The sequence below is a fragment of the Typopeltis vanoorti genome, chromosome 7 (genome assembly GCF_054136105.1).
Source record: "Typopeltis vanoorti isolate ZY-2024b chromosome 7, IOZ_Tvanoo_1.0, whole genome shotgun sequence".
Classification (NCBI taxonomy): domain Eukaryota; kingdom Metazoa; phylum Arthropoda; class Arachnida; order Uropygi; family Thelyphonidae; genus Typopeltis; species Typopeltis vanoorti.
Window position 1 is genome coordinate 40,907,679 of NC_143555.1, and position 21,679 is coordinate 40,929,357.

General features: G+C 35.0%; 1 protein-coding gene and 1 long non-coding RNA gene across 3 annotated transcripts in view; both read right to left on the reverse strand.

Annotated features, from left to right (window-relative positions):
- The window catches only part of LOC150104604 (uncharacterized), a 341,285-nt gene extending 324,551 nt beyond the window's left edge, over positions 1-16,734 (reverse strand). The window contains exon 1 of the long non-coding RNA XR_016548542.1: positions 16,640-16,734. This is a non-coding gene — a long non-coding RNA (uncharacterized LOC150104604). The remainder of the gene's footprint in view (positions 1-16,639) is intronic.
- LOC150104607 (kappaPI-actitoxin-Avd3b-like) overlaps positions 1-21,679 on the reverse strand; it is a 127,571-nt gene that overhangs the window by 84,532 nt on the left and 21,360 nt on the right. Inside the window, exon 3 of one of the 2 annotated variants that reach the window (XM_090395224.1) lies at positions 19,750-20,159. The exons of the other annotated variant lie outside the window; for it this stretch is intronic. Coding sequence (XP_090251350.1) covers positions 20,157-20,159 — 3 coding nt within the window. The 3' untranslated portion in view covers positions 19,750-20,156. Of the gene's footprint in view, positions 1-19,749; positions 20,160-21,679 lie in introns of those variants that run through there. 2 annotated transcript variants of the gene reach the window in all.

Here is a 21,679-nt window from a genome sequence, read left to right on the forward strand (position 1 = left end):
GAATTTGCTCAAATCTGGGTTGACACGTTTAAGATGGAACTAGAGTGGTAGAGTGCCTAGACTTCTTGCACCTCATTCCATGTAAATGGCTTTAGTGAACAAATATTTACTGAAGAAACGTTCTGTGAAGTGTGGCTTGATTAGGTTATGGTTTTGGCGTTTTGTATCTGCCTTTAGCACCCATATTCGGAGTATCCTTAGAATGAACAGAATGGCTAAATACATCTTTAAAAAAAGAAATGCTTGCTGATTATCACTTGGAGCAGTTAAGGATGCTCAATAGGCAGTTTGGTGATATTTAATTGGTTGAAGTTCAAAATTCTGTTACCATAATTTAGATCCACGTACCAGGAGAGGGAGAGCAACTAGTCCGGAATATCCTCTTCCTGGTACTACTGACCAGTGAATGGTCACTTGATTATCGAAGGTATATATATCAAACTCAAGGATTATTCTTGGCATCTACAAGACACTAATTGGGATGAGAAAGTGCTAAAACATAGTTTTATGATTTTCTTTGTGAAACTTTTGGCCAGTTTCTTTTTTGGCCACTCACTACTTTGCTTTCCTCCAGTCGACTAATGAGGGATATCTTCGTCCAATGCTTTCGCCCGCTTATTGTTTTGCATAACAAAACTCTTGTTTTGCTGACGTGATTGTAGGCCAACGTGGGCTGACTAAGAATTCTGGAATATACACCATCGAATGTAAACCGTATTTTAAACAGAAGTCTGTTTATATCTTTGGCATTTAATTGTAGATAACATGGTTAACTTCCGCGTTATAAAAATGCCACTTGTTTCTATGAAACTATTCTTCAATTCATTACCAATAAACCGTTTCTTTCCCAGTGTCATATCTCTTTTTCGAATAGCATTCTCTTTTAGCTATTCTTTGCATAAGCAAATTGCATCAATCACTGTCCCCACATTTCGAATGTTAGGTTTTATTTTTGCTTCAGGCATTACAAGCTAGACTGTTAAAAGAAGTTTCTAAAAAGTACATGTAGCAGGAAATAAAAGTGATTTGTTAGTATTACTGCTGACACAACTGAGGATACCAGGCCAGTATATTTGTTAATTGTTTATTTCCTATCTGGATTGTCTTTTGTGGCACGAATAACTCTGTCACTTCCACAAGGAGATCGGTTAACTCGCCTTCAGTTGACAAAATTCACGTGCTCTATTGTTGTTAGATAAAATGTAATGGCTACTGACGGTTAATTTTATAGGGTGACAATAAAATCTCGAAAGGATTCCTTCCCTTAGTTTACGTTTACAGCAGTGTCCCAGCTTCTTCAACAGACTAACCATATTTTCAGATGAAAATTACCCACTAATAATGACACTAAGAAATGAGTGCGAAGGCCCGGAGGTGGCATGTTGAGGCAACAACAAATGCTCTGAAAGATGGGATGGATCTAGTATATGTTTGGGAGAGGAGGGGGGGGGGGAAGAGGAACTGGGGCACTTGTCCCGGACAGCAACTTAATTGGGAAAGGAAACAAAACAAGAATCAAAATTATATGTCGAACGTGAACAAAACCAGAAACAAAACCAGGAAAACAACAGTTATAATTGCTTCGCATTGTAAGAAATGAATGGCTTCAGTTTAGTTGCAGGCTCTCGCCAAATATAAAATTAAGCGTTGGCTTCTATCACCTGATGCGGCCTCAGCTGGTTTGAACTTTGTTGTATCAAAATACCTTATAAAGGAGAAAATAGGTTCGAATGATTTTTATTATAAGATAAAATGCGCGTGGAATTTTGAAAATTTCTAGAATAAACGTATGAGTGGGTGTGGTTATCTAAAGTTCAGTTTTTATTTTTATTATAGGCTAATAAGACAGAAAAACTCCAGAATATTAACGAAGGTTCTAACTGAATATTATGTATGCAAGCATTCATACTATTCATACGGCAAAAATTGGTCTCGTCTCTCTCCTGAGATTTTTTGTAGATCTGATTGTTGCAGAGCAAATGTACAAGTGTGTGTGTGTGGGTGGGTGGGTGGGTGTGCTCTAGGCTGTTTGTTTTGCTTTAAGGGAAATCTTGCTACTTATGTAAAACTGGCCAACTCACCTTCAACTGAAAAAGCTTATAAAGAAAAACCTTCGCCTCACGACGACATTCGAACCTGCAGTCAGTTTTTCATATTTTTATGCCTTACTTCATTCTATCCAGCGTTCTACATAGTCCTACAATAATTGCGAAGTTGATACTTGGATTAAAGAGAAATCAGTGACTTTTTTATGTCTGATGGTCTACTGCATGTTTTTTTTTGGTTCCCAGAAAAGAATTCGTCCCATTTATGAAATCAGATGATTAAGTTTTAGTTCAAAAAGCCAAAATAAAGTAGCAGAACGTAACTAATACCATCGTGAATAATGAGAGTACCATGACGGCCTAAAAGTAACAATTTAGACTCAATGCAGTTGAACACTTTGAAACGTGCCCGTTTTTCTCAAAGTGCATCATTACTTAGACGTCCATCAATTAATCACTGACCACCAATATGGATTCCATTACTCTGAACTGCGGTAATTCTTCCACCCTATATCTACCATACTCTGTGGATAAATTCCCAGAACATTCGATCAAGAATAACTTCGAGTCATGTTCAGAAAAGTGTCATTCTCTGGTTCACTTTCCACCCTATGCAAACTGGTTGGCTAGTTTTCTTTCTGATCGATCACTGAGTATCATGTTCAACATCTTCCTCTTTGTAATCTTCTTCACTAATGGAGGAGTGCATTGATCGTGAAGGCCACACCAATTCAGTAATGCCAGTGGTGTAGCTAGAGCTTTGCTGCCCGTGGCGATCCCTGAGTTTGCCGCCCCTCTCAATACACACCAAAAATACTACAAAAAGTCAAAACGACGTATAGGGAAATAAATTAAAACACTATGTTTGGTGTGTATTGAGAGGGGCGGCAAACTCAGGTGTCGCCCAGGGCGGGCCCCCATCTTTACCCCCCCCCCCTAGCTACACTTCTGAGTAATGCTCTGTATCTGTTCTATTTGACAACCCTTGCAGAAGAAGCATCAAAATCGTCTACAACCATTGCAACTTCCACCAGGTGACATTCAAGAAGAATGTCAGTAACGTGAACACACACACACACACACTTTGTGTGTGTGTGTTCACGTTACAGATAATGAAACTGCTTGTACGGGACTAATATATGTCAATTGGTAACACCGGAATAAAGGAGAGACTCCTTAGATAAAATTCTGTTTTTCCAAAGAAACTGATTACTTTAAATCAAGTAATTAGTCTGAAAGCAATCCCAAAAGAGATACTTAAGATGGAGTATCGTAAGCAATTCTGATAAGACGATCTCTATTTATATCGAAAAAAAAAAGTCAAAATGAATAAGTCACATTTCGATATGGTAAGATATATTTTGATAGCAGAGGAAGAAAATTCAACGCGAGGATTAATTTAATAAAATGCTTATTAATTTTAAAACGGAGAGATAGGAAGACGTTTATGGAGTACTTCGGTTTGTTTGTTGGTTTTAGATTGATATGACGTAGTGTTGCCAGTAAATATGAAATTATATTGTCAGGAGTGAAACAGGGAGAATCGTCCGTAGCGCAGTGATAAGATGATTCCTATTGTTCAGAGCGTTCTAAATTCATATTTAGTTATGTCAAACATGCGAATTTGTGTGATCGACTGACAGACGATATTATAAGAGTTACTTTGAGAACGTAACTTTTTTTTTATGTTGTAATGCAATCACGTACTGGTGTGAAACAATTCTTATTTGCTTTATAAAAATCTGAATCATGCACTGCTTTTGTTCACACTTATCAATGTCTTTAAACTTCATCGCTTCTGTTCTAAACATTCGCTAATTCTTTAGCTCAATGATTCAAGCCCACTCTGTCCCTCAGACATCCAATGACAAACACAAGCAGCCAATAACGGCTGTCTCAATCCACAGGCAAAATTTAGTCGAATTATATTAACTTTTTCCTTCTTTTTATTCATCGCTTTTGTGTTTGGTTGTATTCCAACATCGTTTGAATATTGCAATTTACAATTGTCTAAGTGTAATGTTATTGTTAAAACGTTTTTTCACTTTTTTTTCAAAGTACTGTACTAGCATATAAGTTGAATCTTTTGTTACGACCCCAACTGCTACACACACCACACACACACACACGACCGAAATTTATTTAATAAAAATGGAAAACCCTCGTGTGGGGACACCTGTCATCCCCATCGGGCGCGTCCCCTGGTGGCGAATCGGGGAATGCTCGTCATAGTTTACTATGAAGGGTAGGAGGGAAATAAAATACCTCCCGTGGACTAACAGGATAGCACTTTTCTCATATGCCGGTCTGGGGGCCTCGAAGGTGGCAGCCCCACCACCAGACTCGGGTGCTGAAGGTAAATCCCCCCCCCTCTACACACCTTAAAATTTCACCCATTAAAAGAAATAACAAAGAGATAGCGTAACTGCCTAAATGGTTAACGAGAAAGCGAGGAAAAAGATACATGAGATACGGAACATGGAACATTAAAAAACTCTACATGGAAAAGAAAACGAATTAATAGATGAATTTAAAAAATCGAGATTGGATATACTAGCAGTCACAGAAACAAAAAAGAAAGGTCAAGGTTGCCAAAAAATGAAAGATGGATATATATATATACTTTTCTATTCAGCGGCAAACCCAAGAGAATGGGGAAAAAAAGAGGTAGCTTGCATAATTAAAGAAGATCTCAAAGAACAGATTACCAAATGGCAAGTAATAAATGAACGGTTGTTGACAATCACTATAGATTTTAAATCAGATAACCAAGTATTCGCTATAATTGTTGCATATGGCCTAAATGATAATGCTAATAAAGAAATTAAAGATGAATTCTTCGAACTCTTAAAAAAACAATTGAATAGTTCAAGGGCATATCATACTACTAGAAGACCTTAATAGCCGGGTAGGGAATCAAGCAGATGAGGAAACGAAACACGTGTTGGGATCACAAGGATTAATAACTCAGAATAATAATGGAGAAAGAATAACAAATCTTTGGCTTACAAATAATTTAGTAATAGCGAATACTATGTTCAAGCATAAAGAAATCCATAAGTTTACCAGGGAAGAGCCCAGTAGAAAAAAAATCTATAATTGACTACTCCATCATAAGCAGATCGTACTGGAAGTATACAAAAAATGCAAGAGTCTATAGAGGTCCTGAAATAGGCGGTGACCACTACTTATTAGTATTGGAAACACTCCGTAAATAAAAGTTGAAAAATGTAGAAAAAGTAGCAAGGAAATAAATGTTAAGATAAAGAACTACAAAATAAAGAAAGAAGAAACAGCTGTTGAGTATAAAAGTAAAATAGAAGAGAAGATGAAAGAAGTAGAAAAGAGATATATGAAGACCAAGATGTAGAAAGCATATGGTACAGGTTCAAAACACTTCTTCTTGAAACAAGCAAAGAAATTTGCGGTGTATCATTAAATAATAAACAGAAGAAACATAAAACACCCTGTGGACTGAAGAACTAAAAGAAGAAATTAAAAAGAAAACGCAACTGTGGAAGAAATATATAACATCAAAACTGCAGGTTGATAGAGAACTACACAACAATCAAAGAAATAAAGTTAAAACCTTAGTGAAAGAAGAGAAAAGAAAATGCTGGGAAGACTTCGGACATATTTTAGAACAAAATTTTAAAGGAAACCAAAAACTCTTCTATAATGTTTTAAGAAGAATGAGGTCAGAGAAAAAATGTCCCATAAATTTTATCAAAAATAAGGATAGAAATTCACTCACAAATTCCAAAGACATCATGGAAAGATTGGAACAGTACCTCCAAGAATTATTGGAATATGCAGGACATGGAAAAATAGAACCTAAGAGCAAGACATGCACGCAAAATAGAAGATCAAAGTGAGGAAATTCATGCAAACGAACTGTTAGCAGCAATAAATAAAATAAAACTGGGCAAATTAGCAGGCCATTAGCAAATTAGCACACCAGAAATGGTAAAGAATTTAGGAACGATTGCCATAAAATTTCTTTTAGACCTATTCAATGTCGTATGGAACAAGAAAATTATTCCAAAAGACTGGGAAGTAGCAACAATAATCCCTATATTTAAGAAAGGAGACAACCTTAAATCTGAAAACCATACAGGAATTTCGCTTTTAAGCCTTCTAGGAAAATTGTATGCCCGTGTTTTAGAAGAGAGGCTCAGGAACCAAATAGAGGATACACTGGACGAAATGCAATACGGCTTTCGAAAAAATAGAAGCACGCAGGATCTTATCTTCAGTCTTAGACAAATATTAGAGAAAACATTGGAATATGGAAAAGAACTACATGCATGTTTTATAGATTTCGAAAAGGCCTTTCACCGAGTTCCCAGACACTTAATATGGCAAACATTAAAGAAAAACAAGGTACAAGATAACTTAATAGCAGCCATACAAAGCCTCTACAAAAGTAACAGAAATTATGTAAGCACCTGTAATAATAGATCAAAAGAATTTGAAACAAATGTAGGAGTGAGGCAAGGCTGTATCTTCAGCCCTCTCTAATTCATTATAATAATGGATGAAATTTTAAAGGCATGCGAAACAAAATCAAAAAAGTTCCACCTAGGATACAGGAAACCAAAAGAAACCAGGATTTGGCTTTTGCAGATGATGTAGGATTCTAGCAAATACAGCTGAAGATTTGCAGAACATCAATATTTGGTATGAAGAAACAAAGAAAAGGAATATGATCATAAATATAAATAAAACTAAAACAATGATCATATCTAGAAACCAACCAAAACACGTAATAAAAATTGAGAACCATCAACTGGAACAGGTCCACTCCTTTAAATACTTGGGATCATATATACAAGAAGATGGTAGACCAGACACAGAAATTAACAACAGGATAACCGGGGGAACATAGCTATTCTATGCAATGAAAGGCCCACTCCTAGATAAGAAAGAAGTCACCCAGAATACGAAAACGGTAGTGTACGTTCAGTGTTTCTACCAACATTAACATACAGTTGCGAGTCTTGGTGTTTAACAACAGGAAACACAAATAAACTGCAAACAATTGAAATGAAATATCTTAGAAAAGTAGCACAAAAAACAATAATACTAGACCGAATAAGAAACCAACTATAAGAGACAGCCTTCAAGTTGCACCTCTGAACCAATTCATAACACAAGCCTAAATGAGGTGGTTTGGACATCCTAATCAACTGGAAGAAGGAAGAATAGCAAAAACTGTATACGAAAGCCAGAAAATAGGAAAAAGAAACATAGGCAGACCCAGGAAAGGTTGGCAAAAGCAAATTAAAGAAAAATGGAAAATTAGGGAATTAACTGGAAAGAAGCAAAAGAACAAGCCTTGGACCGGCATGGAAATATCTTTGGCAAAATCTCGATGCTTAAAAGCACATGAGATCTTAGACAAAGAAGAAGAAGAAGAAGAAAAATGGAAAATCAAACTGTTTTTATCGCATAAAACAATGAAACATTTTATTATACATTTTGAAACTCAAGTCGATATTTAAATAAGGAAAAAAATTCAATGAAAATAGAGAAAAAAAAAAAAAAACTACTGAACATAGCGACATTTATGAGCAGCACTATGAATCTCTTCGCCTGAAGTTCTCTTGAACTGTGATTTAAATTGAATATTCAAATTCGGGCTCACGTAAGGGTACTTCAGTTGAATTTGACTCCCCCCCCCATGCCCTGAGAATATGCAATTTAGAAAATCACGCAACATTTCGTAGAAACAATTCCTTGAAATATCTGTTTCCGCAGTGCTAGTAAATCGTCTCTCTCCTAGGTTGTTACTTTTCAGTCTCCAGATAATCCTGTCAGTAATGACTTAACCCCATAACGAGACTGCGACTTTATCTAATTCTGTCATCCCAGTACCCTCGTCCTGCTACCTAAACATAAATCGCCTTGTCAAGAATACACATTCGACCAGCCTACGTGAAATCTTATACTAAGAGCATTCAACTTCCTTCATTGCCTCTCTTTATCGTAACTTCTCGGTTCTGATAATTTATTTTAAAAAAGGTTAAATGTCATCGTAGTTGCAAAATTATGATGCATTTCATTATTATTATTTTTCCATTCCGATGTACTACTCACCGCTGGGGTCGAGCTAATATCGAGCTAATCACATTCTTGACAAATTAAGTTTATGCAAAAATTTTACTATACATTCGTATTTGATCAAACCGTTTTATGTGTAAGTATATTTCAGTAAACAGTGCTCTTTCCTCCACAAAAAATCAGATTTCTTGCGCGGAGGCAAAAACTATGTATGAATGTTAATTATAGTGAAACTGTTATTATAACGAATGACCTGTTTGTTAGACGTTTTAGAAAAATCTAGCACAGGCAGAAGTTTAGCAACAGCGTTGCCAAATAATTCTCATTGTTTCATAATGGTATAAGCATTAAAAAAAAATGTCGTGGCCAAGAATTTGTTAATTGAAATCTCCTAATTGGTAAAGTCAATCAAATCTATTGTTAAAGCACGAAGTTAAAATACTTCCACGTGTTTTAAATAGAAAAAAAAGCATCGTTATTCTACAAGACATGTCGCAAAATCGAGCCTTTTTTCTAAATACATTTTCATTTCCCATAAGACACTCTTTTAATCCTGCCTTTTTTAAAAGTCATTATGTGCTCTAGAGTGCGTACATTTTTAAAAGAAATTTAACGCAATAATAACAAAATAAATAAATAAATAAATTCCGTGTGATGATACACGGAATTTACAGCGTTCCCCCTTTATCCAGTACCATATAAAGTTCACGGTACCATCTATTCCCCCCCCCCCCCCAAATTTTATCCGGGTTCCGGAACAACGAATCAGACCTATGGCTGGGTCAGTATTCCTGACTGTAATCCGTGTGTGTTCACTGGACCGGTTTGCCTACTTGCGGGATGAAAAACACCAGATAAACTGGCGGAAAAAAACCTGCTGTCCACGCCCAAGACCGGGTAACTTGGCTATGGAAGATCCTTGAGCTCCTCACGTCGTTGACGGGAATCGAACTTAGAACACCCCTTCCCCATGTATGTGGTTGCGAAGCGCAAAGCCATTAGGCTAACCGCGCGGACAATAACAAAATGATATGTAATTAAATTTACAGTAAAAGTATCCAAAATATGTTCAGCATCTGGATCTTCGGAACTGCTTCGTTGGCGCTGCATACACCGGTAAAATAACCTGAAATTGCTCGAAGATGTTCAATTTTGAAATCGTTTGGATCCATTTACGATTTCCTATTACCACTAAATTTTGTATTTCGCAAAATATAGCGATAATATTCCCAACAGCGCATATTCATATATAGTGGATAAAGCTAACATTGCTTATGTATTATATGGCGTACAGAATAAAGACCAAATTATTTATATTCCCCAATTTCTTAGTATTTAGATTCCCCAAATTCTCTTTAAAGGCATATACCACTCTGCCAAAATGCGAATGAATACTTTATCACTGACATTTTTGAATTTTGTTATCACAAGTTAATAGCGTAACAGCAAAAACATTCATTTAGTGTAAGTTAAAAACGTCATTTGTTAGTACTTTCCTTCATAGGTAATGGATATACTAAGATTACCACCACAAGAATCGGATTTTTTTTTTTAATGTCTTTATCCAACAGCAAGAAAATATTTTACAAAAGCTAACCAAAGTTATGCTATCTTTGGTTTGCTGTGGTAGAAATAATACCAAAAAAAAAAGGAAGAAGTTATTCATACCAGAGCGGTTAGTTCTGTTACTTCTTCTTCTTCATCTCATAATCCACAAAGGACCGTCGAGTGGATATCCGTAAATATTCATCATATAAATCTTCCACTCACTCCTTGATTGACACTTTTCTTTTAGTAACTGAAGCACTTCGCTTTTTCGAGTTCCTGGAATAAGTCCTTCAGGAACTTGCATTGGTAGACCATTTGATCTGATGACATGACCAAGCCTCAGAAGTTGTTTCTTCGAACCGCAGTTATGATGTTATCTATTGAACCTGAAAGAACTGATTCTTCGCCTTACTTCAAAATTTGTTATGTGACCAGTGTACTGTATCTTTAGGAGTCGTCTATAGCACTTCATTTCAAATGCCATCAACCTATTTTCACCTTCTTTAGATGTCTAAAGAAGTCTAAAGCAGAGTCTAAGTTTCAGTTTCACTTCGGTATAGAAGTATTGAATTAACTAGCGTGTCAATTAGGCTTAATCTGTTTGTAATTATAAGCGGTTTCAGTTTTTAGAGTGCTATTGTTGCTTTTGTAATTTTTGTTCAAATATCTTGTCTTGACCTTTCATCTTTATTAAGGATATTGCCAGGTATTTAAACTGATCAACTTCTTCTTTGAGTATATTCTTAAGCAGGATTTTTTCAGTTTCTGCCAAAGCACTCCTTCTTAGTCAGACGCACAGATGTTTGTCGTTTTTTGAGCATTATGGTTAAGCCATGTTTTTTTTTTTGAAGAGTATAAGCTAATTTTGTGGTGATTTCCCGAAGATCTGATTTGTTTTCCGCTAGAAGTTCGATATCGTCAGCAAAGTTTAGATAATTTATTCTTCTTCGGTTCTTTTCCTTAAGAAAAGGAATGTTGGATGTAGGCATTAAGATGAAGTATTAAAATAAGGTAAGCTGTCACCAGATCAGCCGTGCATGTGTTTATATACACATTAAAAATGAACTCAAAAATCTTTAGTATTCGCTGGTTATGTTTTCGTCCTTGCAAAAGATTTCAATTCTTGTTAGTTTGCTTTCCGTAAGAATTTTTAAAAGTGTTCACAGAGAAAAGCTTAAAATGTATTCAGATACGTTTCACAAATTAAACACCACATTTGTAAAAGCAATCCCCTCTGAGAAATATAAATTATTGGAACTGTTAAGCAAGGCAGTAGTAAAGAATGAAAAGAAGGAAAAAAGAGAGCAAAACATAAATAAATAAATAAATAAAATAAAAACTCTTGGTAAATACCGTACAGAGAGGCGTCAGCGAAAAGGATGTTTTCCAGGCGCCAAATTAGTTTTCGTCAGAAGCGTCAGAAAGTTTATCATTGGCTCCGATATCATATTAAGATTAGTTTTTTCAGTTAATTAGTTGATATTAGTCATACTAAACACGCTACATTATTATTATTATTATTATTATTGGTGACACCTCCAAGGAGTCCGAAGACTCATCCCGGGAGGACACCTACTGTACAACTCTCCGTCTCCACTACTACACCGAACCCCTACTACCAATCACCTATATCAACTGCCCACAACCATCACCACAGCTAGTATTTTTGTCTGTAAATTGCGTGTGTTCTGAAGGGCCGATTTGTCTGTATGCGGGAAAAAATCCGAGTTTCCGGGAGAAAAAAACCCTGCTACCTCCGTATGAAATCGGCTAACTCACCTTCAATTGAAAAAGTCCATATAAAGATTCCTCCTGTCATGACGAGAATCGAACTTAGGCCTTTTCTAAAGGAAGGGCGCAACGTACCGTCGTTCTTCCAATTGCGCTACGGAAAGGAGGGATTTCATCTCTCCCTCCCGAAATGTTTGCATTTTTTTTCTTAAATAGAAGCATCCTGATATGGATTTTATATATATATATATATATTTTTTTTTTTTTTTTGATATATATATATATATCAAAATAAGATCTCGGGATCTTTTTATTATGATAAATTTTATCCGGTATGAGATTTTTAATATTTTCAATTAGGTTTAAAACCCAAGGGGTCCTGTACACCCCTTGAGAGTACATGGCAGGAATTTGATGATGATGATGATGATGTTTAAAACCCAACTGAAAATATACACTGAATAGCTAGTTTACTAGGAACACGTGTCACAGCGACTCATCCCTTTAGGGTAATGAACTCCACGAGTGCTGAAAGTATGCCACAGAAATTCTGAGCCACAGGTTCCATCAGATTAGACTGAGTCCGATTCTTGTCACGAACAGCCTGCTACACTCAGTCGGGTTGAGTTGGGTGACTGAACAGGTCAACGAAGTATAATGAAGTTAACCTCGTTCTCTTGGAACTGAACGTTGTGTCTTCCGACATGGCGTATTATCCTGGTGGAAGTCAGCAGATCAGTTGGATAAGCTGTGAGCATGAAGGGAAGTGACTGGCAGGCCGTAGCATTTATACGTCATTCCACTGCTATCAGGTGCCCTAGCATGTGATAAGGAAACATTCCTATTGCAGCATCACCTGACAGGAAGGAACCCTTGATTTATGCTGGCAGCTCCACTGGCAGAAGTGTCTCGTGTGGAACAAGTGGAACCGGGATTCTTCGTGCCAGGTGATCTTTTCCATGGCTATTTTGGTTTTGACCAGAATGGACCACATCGGGGCAAGGGGGGGGGAGGTCGTTCACTGCTGTACTTCATCCGTGATCGGGATGTCTTCCGATATGCTCCTTGCAAAGCACTGTGGAATTCCTCTTGCCATTTGGCCGATGTGCCTCGTCAGCCAGCACGGTTCTTGAAATCCTCCGTCAGCTTCTGATAGAAAGAAGCAGTTTCCGTCTCAGAGACGTTTGGATTTTTTTTTCAGGATTTTTGAACCATATTCGGTACACTTAAGAAGTTCTTGTCCATGAACATTCCCACAACACAGCGGCAGTTTCTGACCAGCCTGACTCCGACTGTACCACGCTCAAAGTCACTTAGGTACTTTTGGTCCATTTTAATATCTTAATATTAAATTTACTGTTACTCAAATAATCTCTTGTTATTTGTCTTTATTTTTTGCATTTCGAAAGACATCACGTCGTCGAAAAAGTGGATTCCATGGAAGTTGAGAATACCTAATAAACTAGCCACACAGTTTTTATACGTATATATTACGGAATCTACAATAGTTTTCTATTGTAGCAAAGTGGCTCTTTTAGAATGAGTATCATTGGATTACTGTTGCTCATCCAACTACGTTTGGTGCTACACCAACAATTGTTAAAGTAATCCAATGAAACTCTACCTAAAAAAAAGAAAAAGAAAAAAAAAACATCTCTCGGCATGACAACAATGATATTGTGTTTGACATTCAGAATGCTATCATGAAATTTATCAAATGCATTTAGTCGGTTTTTCTTTTCTTTCTTTCTTTTTAAAAAAATAAGAACCGTATGTGTGTGTGTAGAATTCTTTCTTTTCTTCTTTTTTTTTTCACGTTGAAAGTAATGTAATCTGATGGAGTCAAGCTATTCGGAGCTGCACTCACATTAAAAAGAAGAAAGTTATTTATTTTCAGCGTAATGCTCAAATACTGTATATCATTAAGAATGTTTCGAATATTCTTAACTGAATATTATTAATAAATGCCGATTTTCAATCTGGCTATCATCCACATTGAAACTTCGCATATTCCTTTAGTTAAACATGGACATTTACAGTCTCAGTCATCCTATTTTGAAACTAGAGTGTAAATGTTTTCACCCTGACCAACGAAGCACTTATAGTTGTCAGGTATACACTGAGGCCTCATGACGATAATCTCAGAGTCTTCTTAATAAATTTGGCTAATGTGTCCCTTGTGATATTTTCTTTCTAACACGGTTTTCTTCCATTTACTTTCACAAAAACAAATAAAATATTCTATTGTAATTCAATAGGGTTCCTCTTTAAAAAGAACCGTACGTCTGAAAATGCCATCCAACCGCAGTAATTTACGAATCGGCATTTCAGCTTCTTTAAGAAGCTCTCTCTCTTTAAAAATCCCTAACAAAGGGGGGAGGCGGAGGGAAAAACTACTTCTTTTGATGACTTCTAAATATGTCTCCGTACTTTCAGGTTCAATCTATCTTCAGAGTCCAAAAGGGGTGTCGTTATTTGTAACATAGTCTTTCGTCAAATGGAAGTTGAGCTGAACATTTATCGTTCGGCCAAGTGACATGACAGAGATTAATAGTTCGGAGACAGAGGAGAGAGTGAGGTGCTGAAGAAGCAAAAATGTTATTTTTCAAGAGGACACTAAGAATGACTGCGATTACTCACGCATCGGAAAGACGAGTTTAAAAAGAAAGGAATGAAAGAAAGGTATGCGCATAGTATTTCCGTGTTTATATAAATTACTTGATATTTTTGAGTATCTTTGGTTGCCTCGTATAATAATGTAGTGAATTCCTGAAGCGAAAAAAAGGAGACTTCTTTCTCCTCTTGGGGTGTGTGTGTGGGGGGGGGGGGGGGATTTGGAGTACTTCAAAAAATGTAAAGTTTTTAGAAAAAATAGTTTTCAACTAATATAAATTATGTCTAATTTGGAGTAAAATATTTTTATGAATAGAAAATACAATTGGAACATCTATTTTGAAAAAAAAAAAAAAAAGGTTTGAACCCTACTTATGATTACAAAGACAGGTTCTTTCGTTGCGATTGTGGATCTACAAGATAACAACAGCAAACTTCGAGGCCAAGATATGTATATAGATACAATATATCGATCTCATATTCTAGCAGATCAAAATAAAAAGTTTTATTTAGAAAAAAAAAGTCGAAACAGTAAAACTTATGATTATGTAAAGAATTCTGTCTTTACCTTCTCTATTTCGATTAGTTTCCTAAACCATCTCTTATATTTTCATGCAATATGAGATGGTTTTTTCTTTAGATTCCTGAATCATCCTGCTTATAAGCATGCATATAAATTCACCTTCATAATCATCAGTGCCCATGGGTCCAATGCTTGTTTCTCCATTCTTTGTCATCTCTCTCTCTCTCTCTCTCCGTTGTTGCCATATGCAAATTACTTGTAAATTATCCCGACTGAAAACATTCATCTGAGATATTATAGAAGTAACATATAAAGTTAATAATAATATTATTTAGATTATCCTTTCCGACCAAAAAGCAAACGAGTCATTCTGCTGATTGAGAACCTACTCATCCTCCAAACTCGAAGAATTCATGTATATTTAACATTATATCTGGAGTTACATATAGACTAGTTTAACTTGAATATGGAGGTAGAGGGTTTTTTCACCTGGAAACTCGGGTTTTTCGTCACTCATAACAGGCAAGCCAGCCAGTGAACACACGTACAGTCATAAAATACATATTTAATCCTTCATTAGGAGGGTCAATCAGTCCAAAGGGACGGGGGACGAAATAAATAAATACTATCATAGTTGGTTATTATAAAACTGTGCGTTGTCCAACAAACACAACGCACTCTGGTTTCACTTATGTTATCCTTCCATAAGAGAATCAATATGTAATTCTAACAAGCCGATTGTATTCGAATTGTTGTACGTGTAAAGCGAGTTATAAATCGATCCATCATATTTCTGACTTAGAGCTATTCATCATTCATTCTATTTTTGCAGCTTCCAAAGTGAGCTATCATTTAACATCCTAAGTTTTATTACGCTGGCATTGTATAAGTGTAAAGATAGATATGCTGCATGTTATTTTAAGCCTTAAAACATCATTCTTTGAGCGTGGACAAGAATTGAAATTAGTCCAGCGGTCCAGTTTTTCGATACGATCCCTTTCTGTCTGTCATTTTCACTATGCACGTCTTAGTTACTTGATATTTAATTTTCGTTTAAATTGCTGCGAACTATTGTGATGATACGTTTGTTGTCATGGAAACGTGAGCTTAGCTTTAACTACAAAAGTTATGGAACAATTGAAATGGTCCTCATTCACTCACAGACACGTGTTATGATGTAGTGCGCACGTATTTCTACAATTAAGTATGACATGGACGCGTAAATTGTTGTTTCATATTTGAAGTGGGCCAACTGAAAAATGAAATATTGCTTATAATTAACTGGAAAAGTTAGTTTGACAACTGAAATGGCGAGCCTGCATACTTACACATACACATGTCAGCTTGACTTGAGTTTCAACAGTTAACTACGTTACTTGGCTTACAAATGAATGCAATATATTTGAAATGGGTCAGCTAAGAAGGGAATACACTGACAAATTAGACGTAGAATTAGGGACTGCAGGTAACTGAACCAGCACAGTTAGCTAATTATTGAAATTAACTATGAACGGAAGACATGTCGGCAGTTTTGGTTTATTTGCCGTGAATAAATTTACTATTATTCACTGGTGGCCTGTAACCAGATGGAAAAGAATCAAGTGGACTTTGGTTCATTTGCTAAAGTCCATTTAATTAATATGATAATACTCTGCTTTGTGAATTTATGACATATATAGACTTAGGATACCGATGATATTGACATATAAGTAGTACAATGCTCGCGCTGTTCTCAAACGTCATTAGCAAAGATAGCTTTAAACAATCTGTTTACATTTACCAACGGTGAACTGATCGGATAGTTTTTTCTCTATTTCTGGAGTTTGATTTGCATACAGAAGCCATTGTAGTTCATAAACACTAGTTATTTCCTGACTTGCTTCCTTCTCTTTTTCTTTTTCACAGTTACATATGAATGTTATTACGAACAAAACTACAAATACTAAACATAATATAGTTCATATACATTTGCAGTGTTTATTTATGCAAAAATTTATTCTGGTATTGAATCTGAATAATCATTTCTGTTTACTCGAATACAGATGCATCAACTAACATGTCAATGCATCTGTTCAATAATATCTGGAATAATAATACTGATATAAAGAATACTTACGTAAATTAATAAACAGCATTAATACACAAAGAGCACAGAGATAAAACCAGGGTACATAACAAATTCGTACAAGAAAAAGTGGGGAAAGAAGGTATGACGGAACGCGTAACCTCAAAACGCATCAAGCCTTAGTAATAAACTGCTCATGTTTTATCGGTGAGATGAACATTCTTATGTTATTGCATTGTTATTTTACCTCCTCTAAAATTCATAATTTTTTTACTGTTTAACATTCGTATTCTTACACAGTGTAGTGCAGATCGGTATGTTAATTACAGTAAAACTACACATGCATTTATATTTACAAGATCACTACTGGAACATGGCGCCATCTGATGTGAATAATAAGAACCTTTCTTATTTCTTCGATAGTGATACAAATATTACGTACATAGTTTAAAATACGTACTCTAATTTTTACATGTGGAAGATGAACAAAATATTAAACTTTGAATTGTGGATTAAATCTTTGAGTTGGTGATTTGAACAGAGGCGTAACTACCACCCATGAAAGTCATTAATGGATGAGTGGATTCGAGCATAACAAGTCCAACAAAAATTCTCCAAGTCTCAAGGAACCTTTCGAAAGCCTTTTGAGGTTAGGCGCCCAGAAATCCTAGCACTGCATACTAACAGTTAATTTTTGCATGTTTACTTTGGTCAAATTACAGCTCAATTGCGAAGTTTTATATGAATGATAGTAGTAGACCAGCCACTAGTGACAAGATCAAGATAAGATAAGGAATCGTGACGTGATTGGTTGTTGAGATGATGACGTCATTGTGTGGGTGACGTCATGATTTTGGAATGTTTGGTATTTTTCTGGGGACCATCTGTGTGTGACATCACGTTGTTTGTTTTGTTCGCTTATGGAATTATGGGTGATAATTAGAGATAAGATTCGTGTCGTGATTTTGAACAAGATCAAGATAAGATAAGGAATCATGTCGTGGGTGTGTGTTGCTTTCAGATGTAGATAAGTGACATAATTTGTTAGTTGTAAATAAGTGACGTTATTGTTTTGAATGGAAAAAGGAGATATAGTAGTGGATAAGCATTCGTGTCATGATTGGTGGGATACTATGAACCAAATAGGAGTAGAGTGAAAGGGGAAGCAATGTCAGTGTCCTGGATGTGTGTTGTTATGAGTTGTAGATAAGTAAATGGTTTGCGTATGTGATGGATAGTGATAAGATAAAGTTTGGAAATGTTTGGAATTTCCCTGGGGGGCCCTCATCTATCAGGGACATCACGTGGTGTGTTTGGTTCACTTATTGCATTGTGTGTGATGTTTAGAGATAAGGAATTGTGACATTTTGTGTTTGGAAATTTCTGGGGAACATGTGTCTCTCTGTGATATCACATGGTGTTTTGGTTTGCCTATGGAATTGTGGGCAATGTTTTTGAGATAAGATATTTTGGCATTTTCCCAGGGTGACACACATCCATCATTGTCATCATGTTTTGTCTTTGGTTGTCTATAGATGGCTGCACTAATTTTCCAACACATTTTGAGGTATTTCTTTACTGTTAAAGAGTGGGGATTCTTAGAGTAGAGTCGTGATGGTGGCATTGATTAGGCTTTTCTGAATAATTTAATTATATGCTGGTGTTCCTCAAACACACACACATCAGACATGAAAAGTCGCTAATGTATCCATGTTGATACTCTAATATGTACCCTATGATTATTCTTATAAAAAAAAACTATTCAGTATTAGAATTATGCTTACCAAAACATACGAGCAGTGATTATTGAAATTACAATTATTAATTGTTATGTTTAAGTTAAAAAAAATTAACTTACATTTCTTTCCAGAATGGAAACATCTTGGTACTATCTAGGTTTTCTGAATATTCCAAATTGTTGATTTTTAACATATACTCACAACACAGAACACAAACACAAGTCTGAAAATGCAGTTGACTTTTTCTTTATAGGTTACTGGGGCTAACATATATTCACAGCACAAAAACACAGAAAACATAGAAGTTGAAAAATATTTCTGTAAATAACCAGAAAAGCTAGTTGACTACTTAATTTAGATTACTATCCGATTGGTTGTCTGTATTAATTCTTTCCCACAATTGCTCATGCTATGTTTTCCCAAACTTGGTGGGAAAGTCTATGCACTGTTTTGTTTTGGGAAAGTGTTATTTCCGGTTTCGAATTCCGAATGGTGTTAGAGTAGGAAATTCTAACAAGTGAAATGATTTTTTTTTCAAATTCATTGGTTATTTTCTATATTTTATTTTTAAAATTCAGTTTAACTACATATTCCAACAGAATAACTGAGACAAATAAATTAATAAATAAAATGTATGTGAATTTATTTTCCAACTTTGTAAATTTCTCATTAAGTCTTATCTTAAAGATATCTCTCTTATCTGGTCACCAAATTGTTGTACGTAGGCGAGAAATCGTGTGTTTAGGTTGGAACTCTTGGTTCCCGTGGGAAATTATTGCTGTAGTAAATTAATGCTTACATTTATTTTTTTTAACCAATATGACTATTAATTTTACCTTCGATTTCTTTGTGCTCATAACCTATTTCTGTAACAGGAATTTATTTATTTTATTTATATTTTCTTTAGCATTAATAGTTTTAAGTAACGGATATGAGACAAACAAGGTTTTGAACTCGCTGTAGCTTTTTCTTTTAGAAACGTCTTTTGGCAGCACAACAAATAAATAGTTATCTCTTATTATTTCAAATGAATATTAGCTCTGTAATATATTCTTTGTTAATTTCTATGTTACCTTTTATTTGCCTGTAATATTATTAACAAGTTGTATTTACTGAATCCAACACACAAATTAAATAAAGTGAAAAAGACAGTTTTTTTTTCTTATTCTTCCACTTTAACATTTGCACTGATGTTCATAGTGTATGATTTGCCACTGGTGCTTATGTGTAATTCATGTAATTTTTCTCCATGTGGCATTTCAAAACAAGTTGAACTATGGTTTTTACATAGTTCAACTATGTAAAACTCATTTGCATTAGTCACAATTGACTGTTGTCCTCTCAGCCTGACATTTATTTCACAATAGGGATATTTATATATATATATATTTTAACAATTATTATATTAGATATTCTTTCCAATACAAATAAATAATTATTTATTCTTATTTCAAATGAAAATTAGCTCATAAAGAAATAAAGAAAAATTGTAAAGAAAAAAAATTTACCCTCGAATAAATATTTATGATCATAGCAAACAAGAAATTCATCAGCTTTTTCCAAGTTTTGAAATTCTTGCACATATTGTTTTCATCATTTGGTATCATTTAAATGAAGAACGGATCTGGCTATTCAGTTCGTTAATGTTTTTTGATTTTTCTCTTCCAATGGCCAGTATTTTTTGATATATGCGTGTTGGTTCACTTGTTATCTGCATGCTACGATCACTTATTATTTTTTTGTCACTTTTCAGGTGAAATATTCTCCACTAAAATTCTGCCAATTAATTTAATATCCATTTCCTTTTGCTTCCAAGAGTTGACACAGTTTCACTAAGTCGATTTAAAAAAAAAGTCTCTGGTTAGTTTGTTGCATGAAATTTCACTTCCCTCCCCATTCCTGGCATTAATTTCACAATAGTGATTTTTTTAAAATAATTAAACAGAATTGCATTGAGGTTGTGGATTTAAATATCAAGTTCTAATCAGAATAACCGAGTAAAAAATTCATTGTGGAAAAACACAACAACAAAAGCACACACATCTTTGTTCATTTAAATTTACAAATGCATATTTTATTTTGCTGAAATACTATTTACAAGTATATTTCACTGAGAAAAATTCGAAACATGTAATTACCTAAAATATTTCACAATATTTAGTTTACACTCTTAACATTTTCCAACGAGTTCAATGAATAAGATTTTTGTTACTCACTGTTTCTTGGTTACATTACATCAAAATAGCTGGTCATGCAAAAGAGTTTTTAAACCAGTTGCCATGGTAAGCACACCTCCATACATTTGATATTGTGTCAGTCTGGAAATGACACCATGCCTCCCTAATCATTCTGAGTATTCTTTTGTCATCAAATATACACAAACAGTTTTCGTAAATAGTTCGTAAATGTCCTAAAATAAAGAATCTTTATCGAATTGGATAAAATCTTGAAAGTCTAATTTTACCATTGATGAATTTAAATGATTAGCGATAATTTTCCACATGATAAGAGTAGCTGGTAATTCAGTTTCCAAAAATAGTAAATGATTATCAATGTCGTACATTTTTGGTGAAAATCTCTCAGCTTCTTCACAACTAATAGAAAAAACTTTACTTCCATCAGCTCCTGTATCATCAAGTATTAGTTCCCCATCTTGGCATTTCAGAATATAACGCTCACCGAGGTCTATTTTGTAGTCAACTCTTCTTTGCAAGTAGCCGAGGATATCAGACCACTTCCTGCATAACATTTCCCAAGTGGTTCTGGATAAATACATCAAAATGAAAAAAAAAACGCGTTTTTCCCCCTCCAAAGTTATCAGTATCAGTTGGAAGTGATAACACTAAAAGATATCCACAAACGATGAACCGCAAAAGATATCCGCAAAACATGTCCGTGAATCATCTGCGCGAAAGTTTCATTTTGGAAGGAACGGTCAGGGTTAAGGGTCAGGTAAATAGTACTATAAGGAAAAACAAACGAGTCAAGTGTCTTTGCAGTTATGGCAATTTGTTCATCCAGTGCAGCTATCATATTGTGTTGTGGTGTTTTGTATCCAGGAAAGTAAAGTACAATAATGGGTGAGCTACAAAAGTCATTGAAATTTTCTTTCTTCAGGAAAATAGCACGAGACAAAATTAAACTAATAACACATGCTAATCATTTAAATTCATCAATGGTAAAATTAGACTTTCAAGATTTTATCCAATTCGATAGAGATTCTTTATTTTGGAACATTTACGAACATTTTATGAAAACGGTTAAGGATGCAGCTTATAGCGATGTCTCAGGCATTTTACTTAATTCTCTCAACTCTACTTAACCCTCCATTTTGATCCGATTGTGTTAAAAC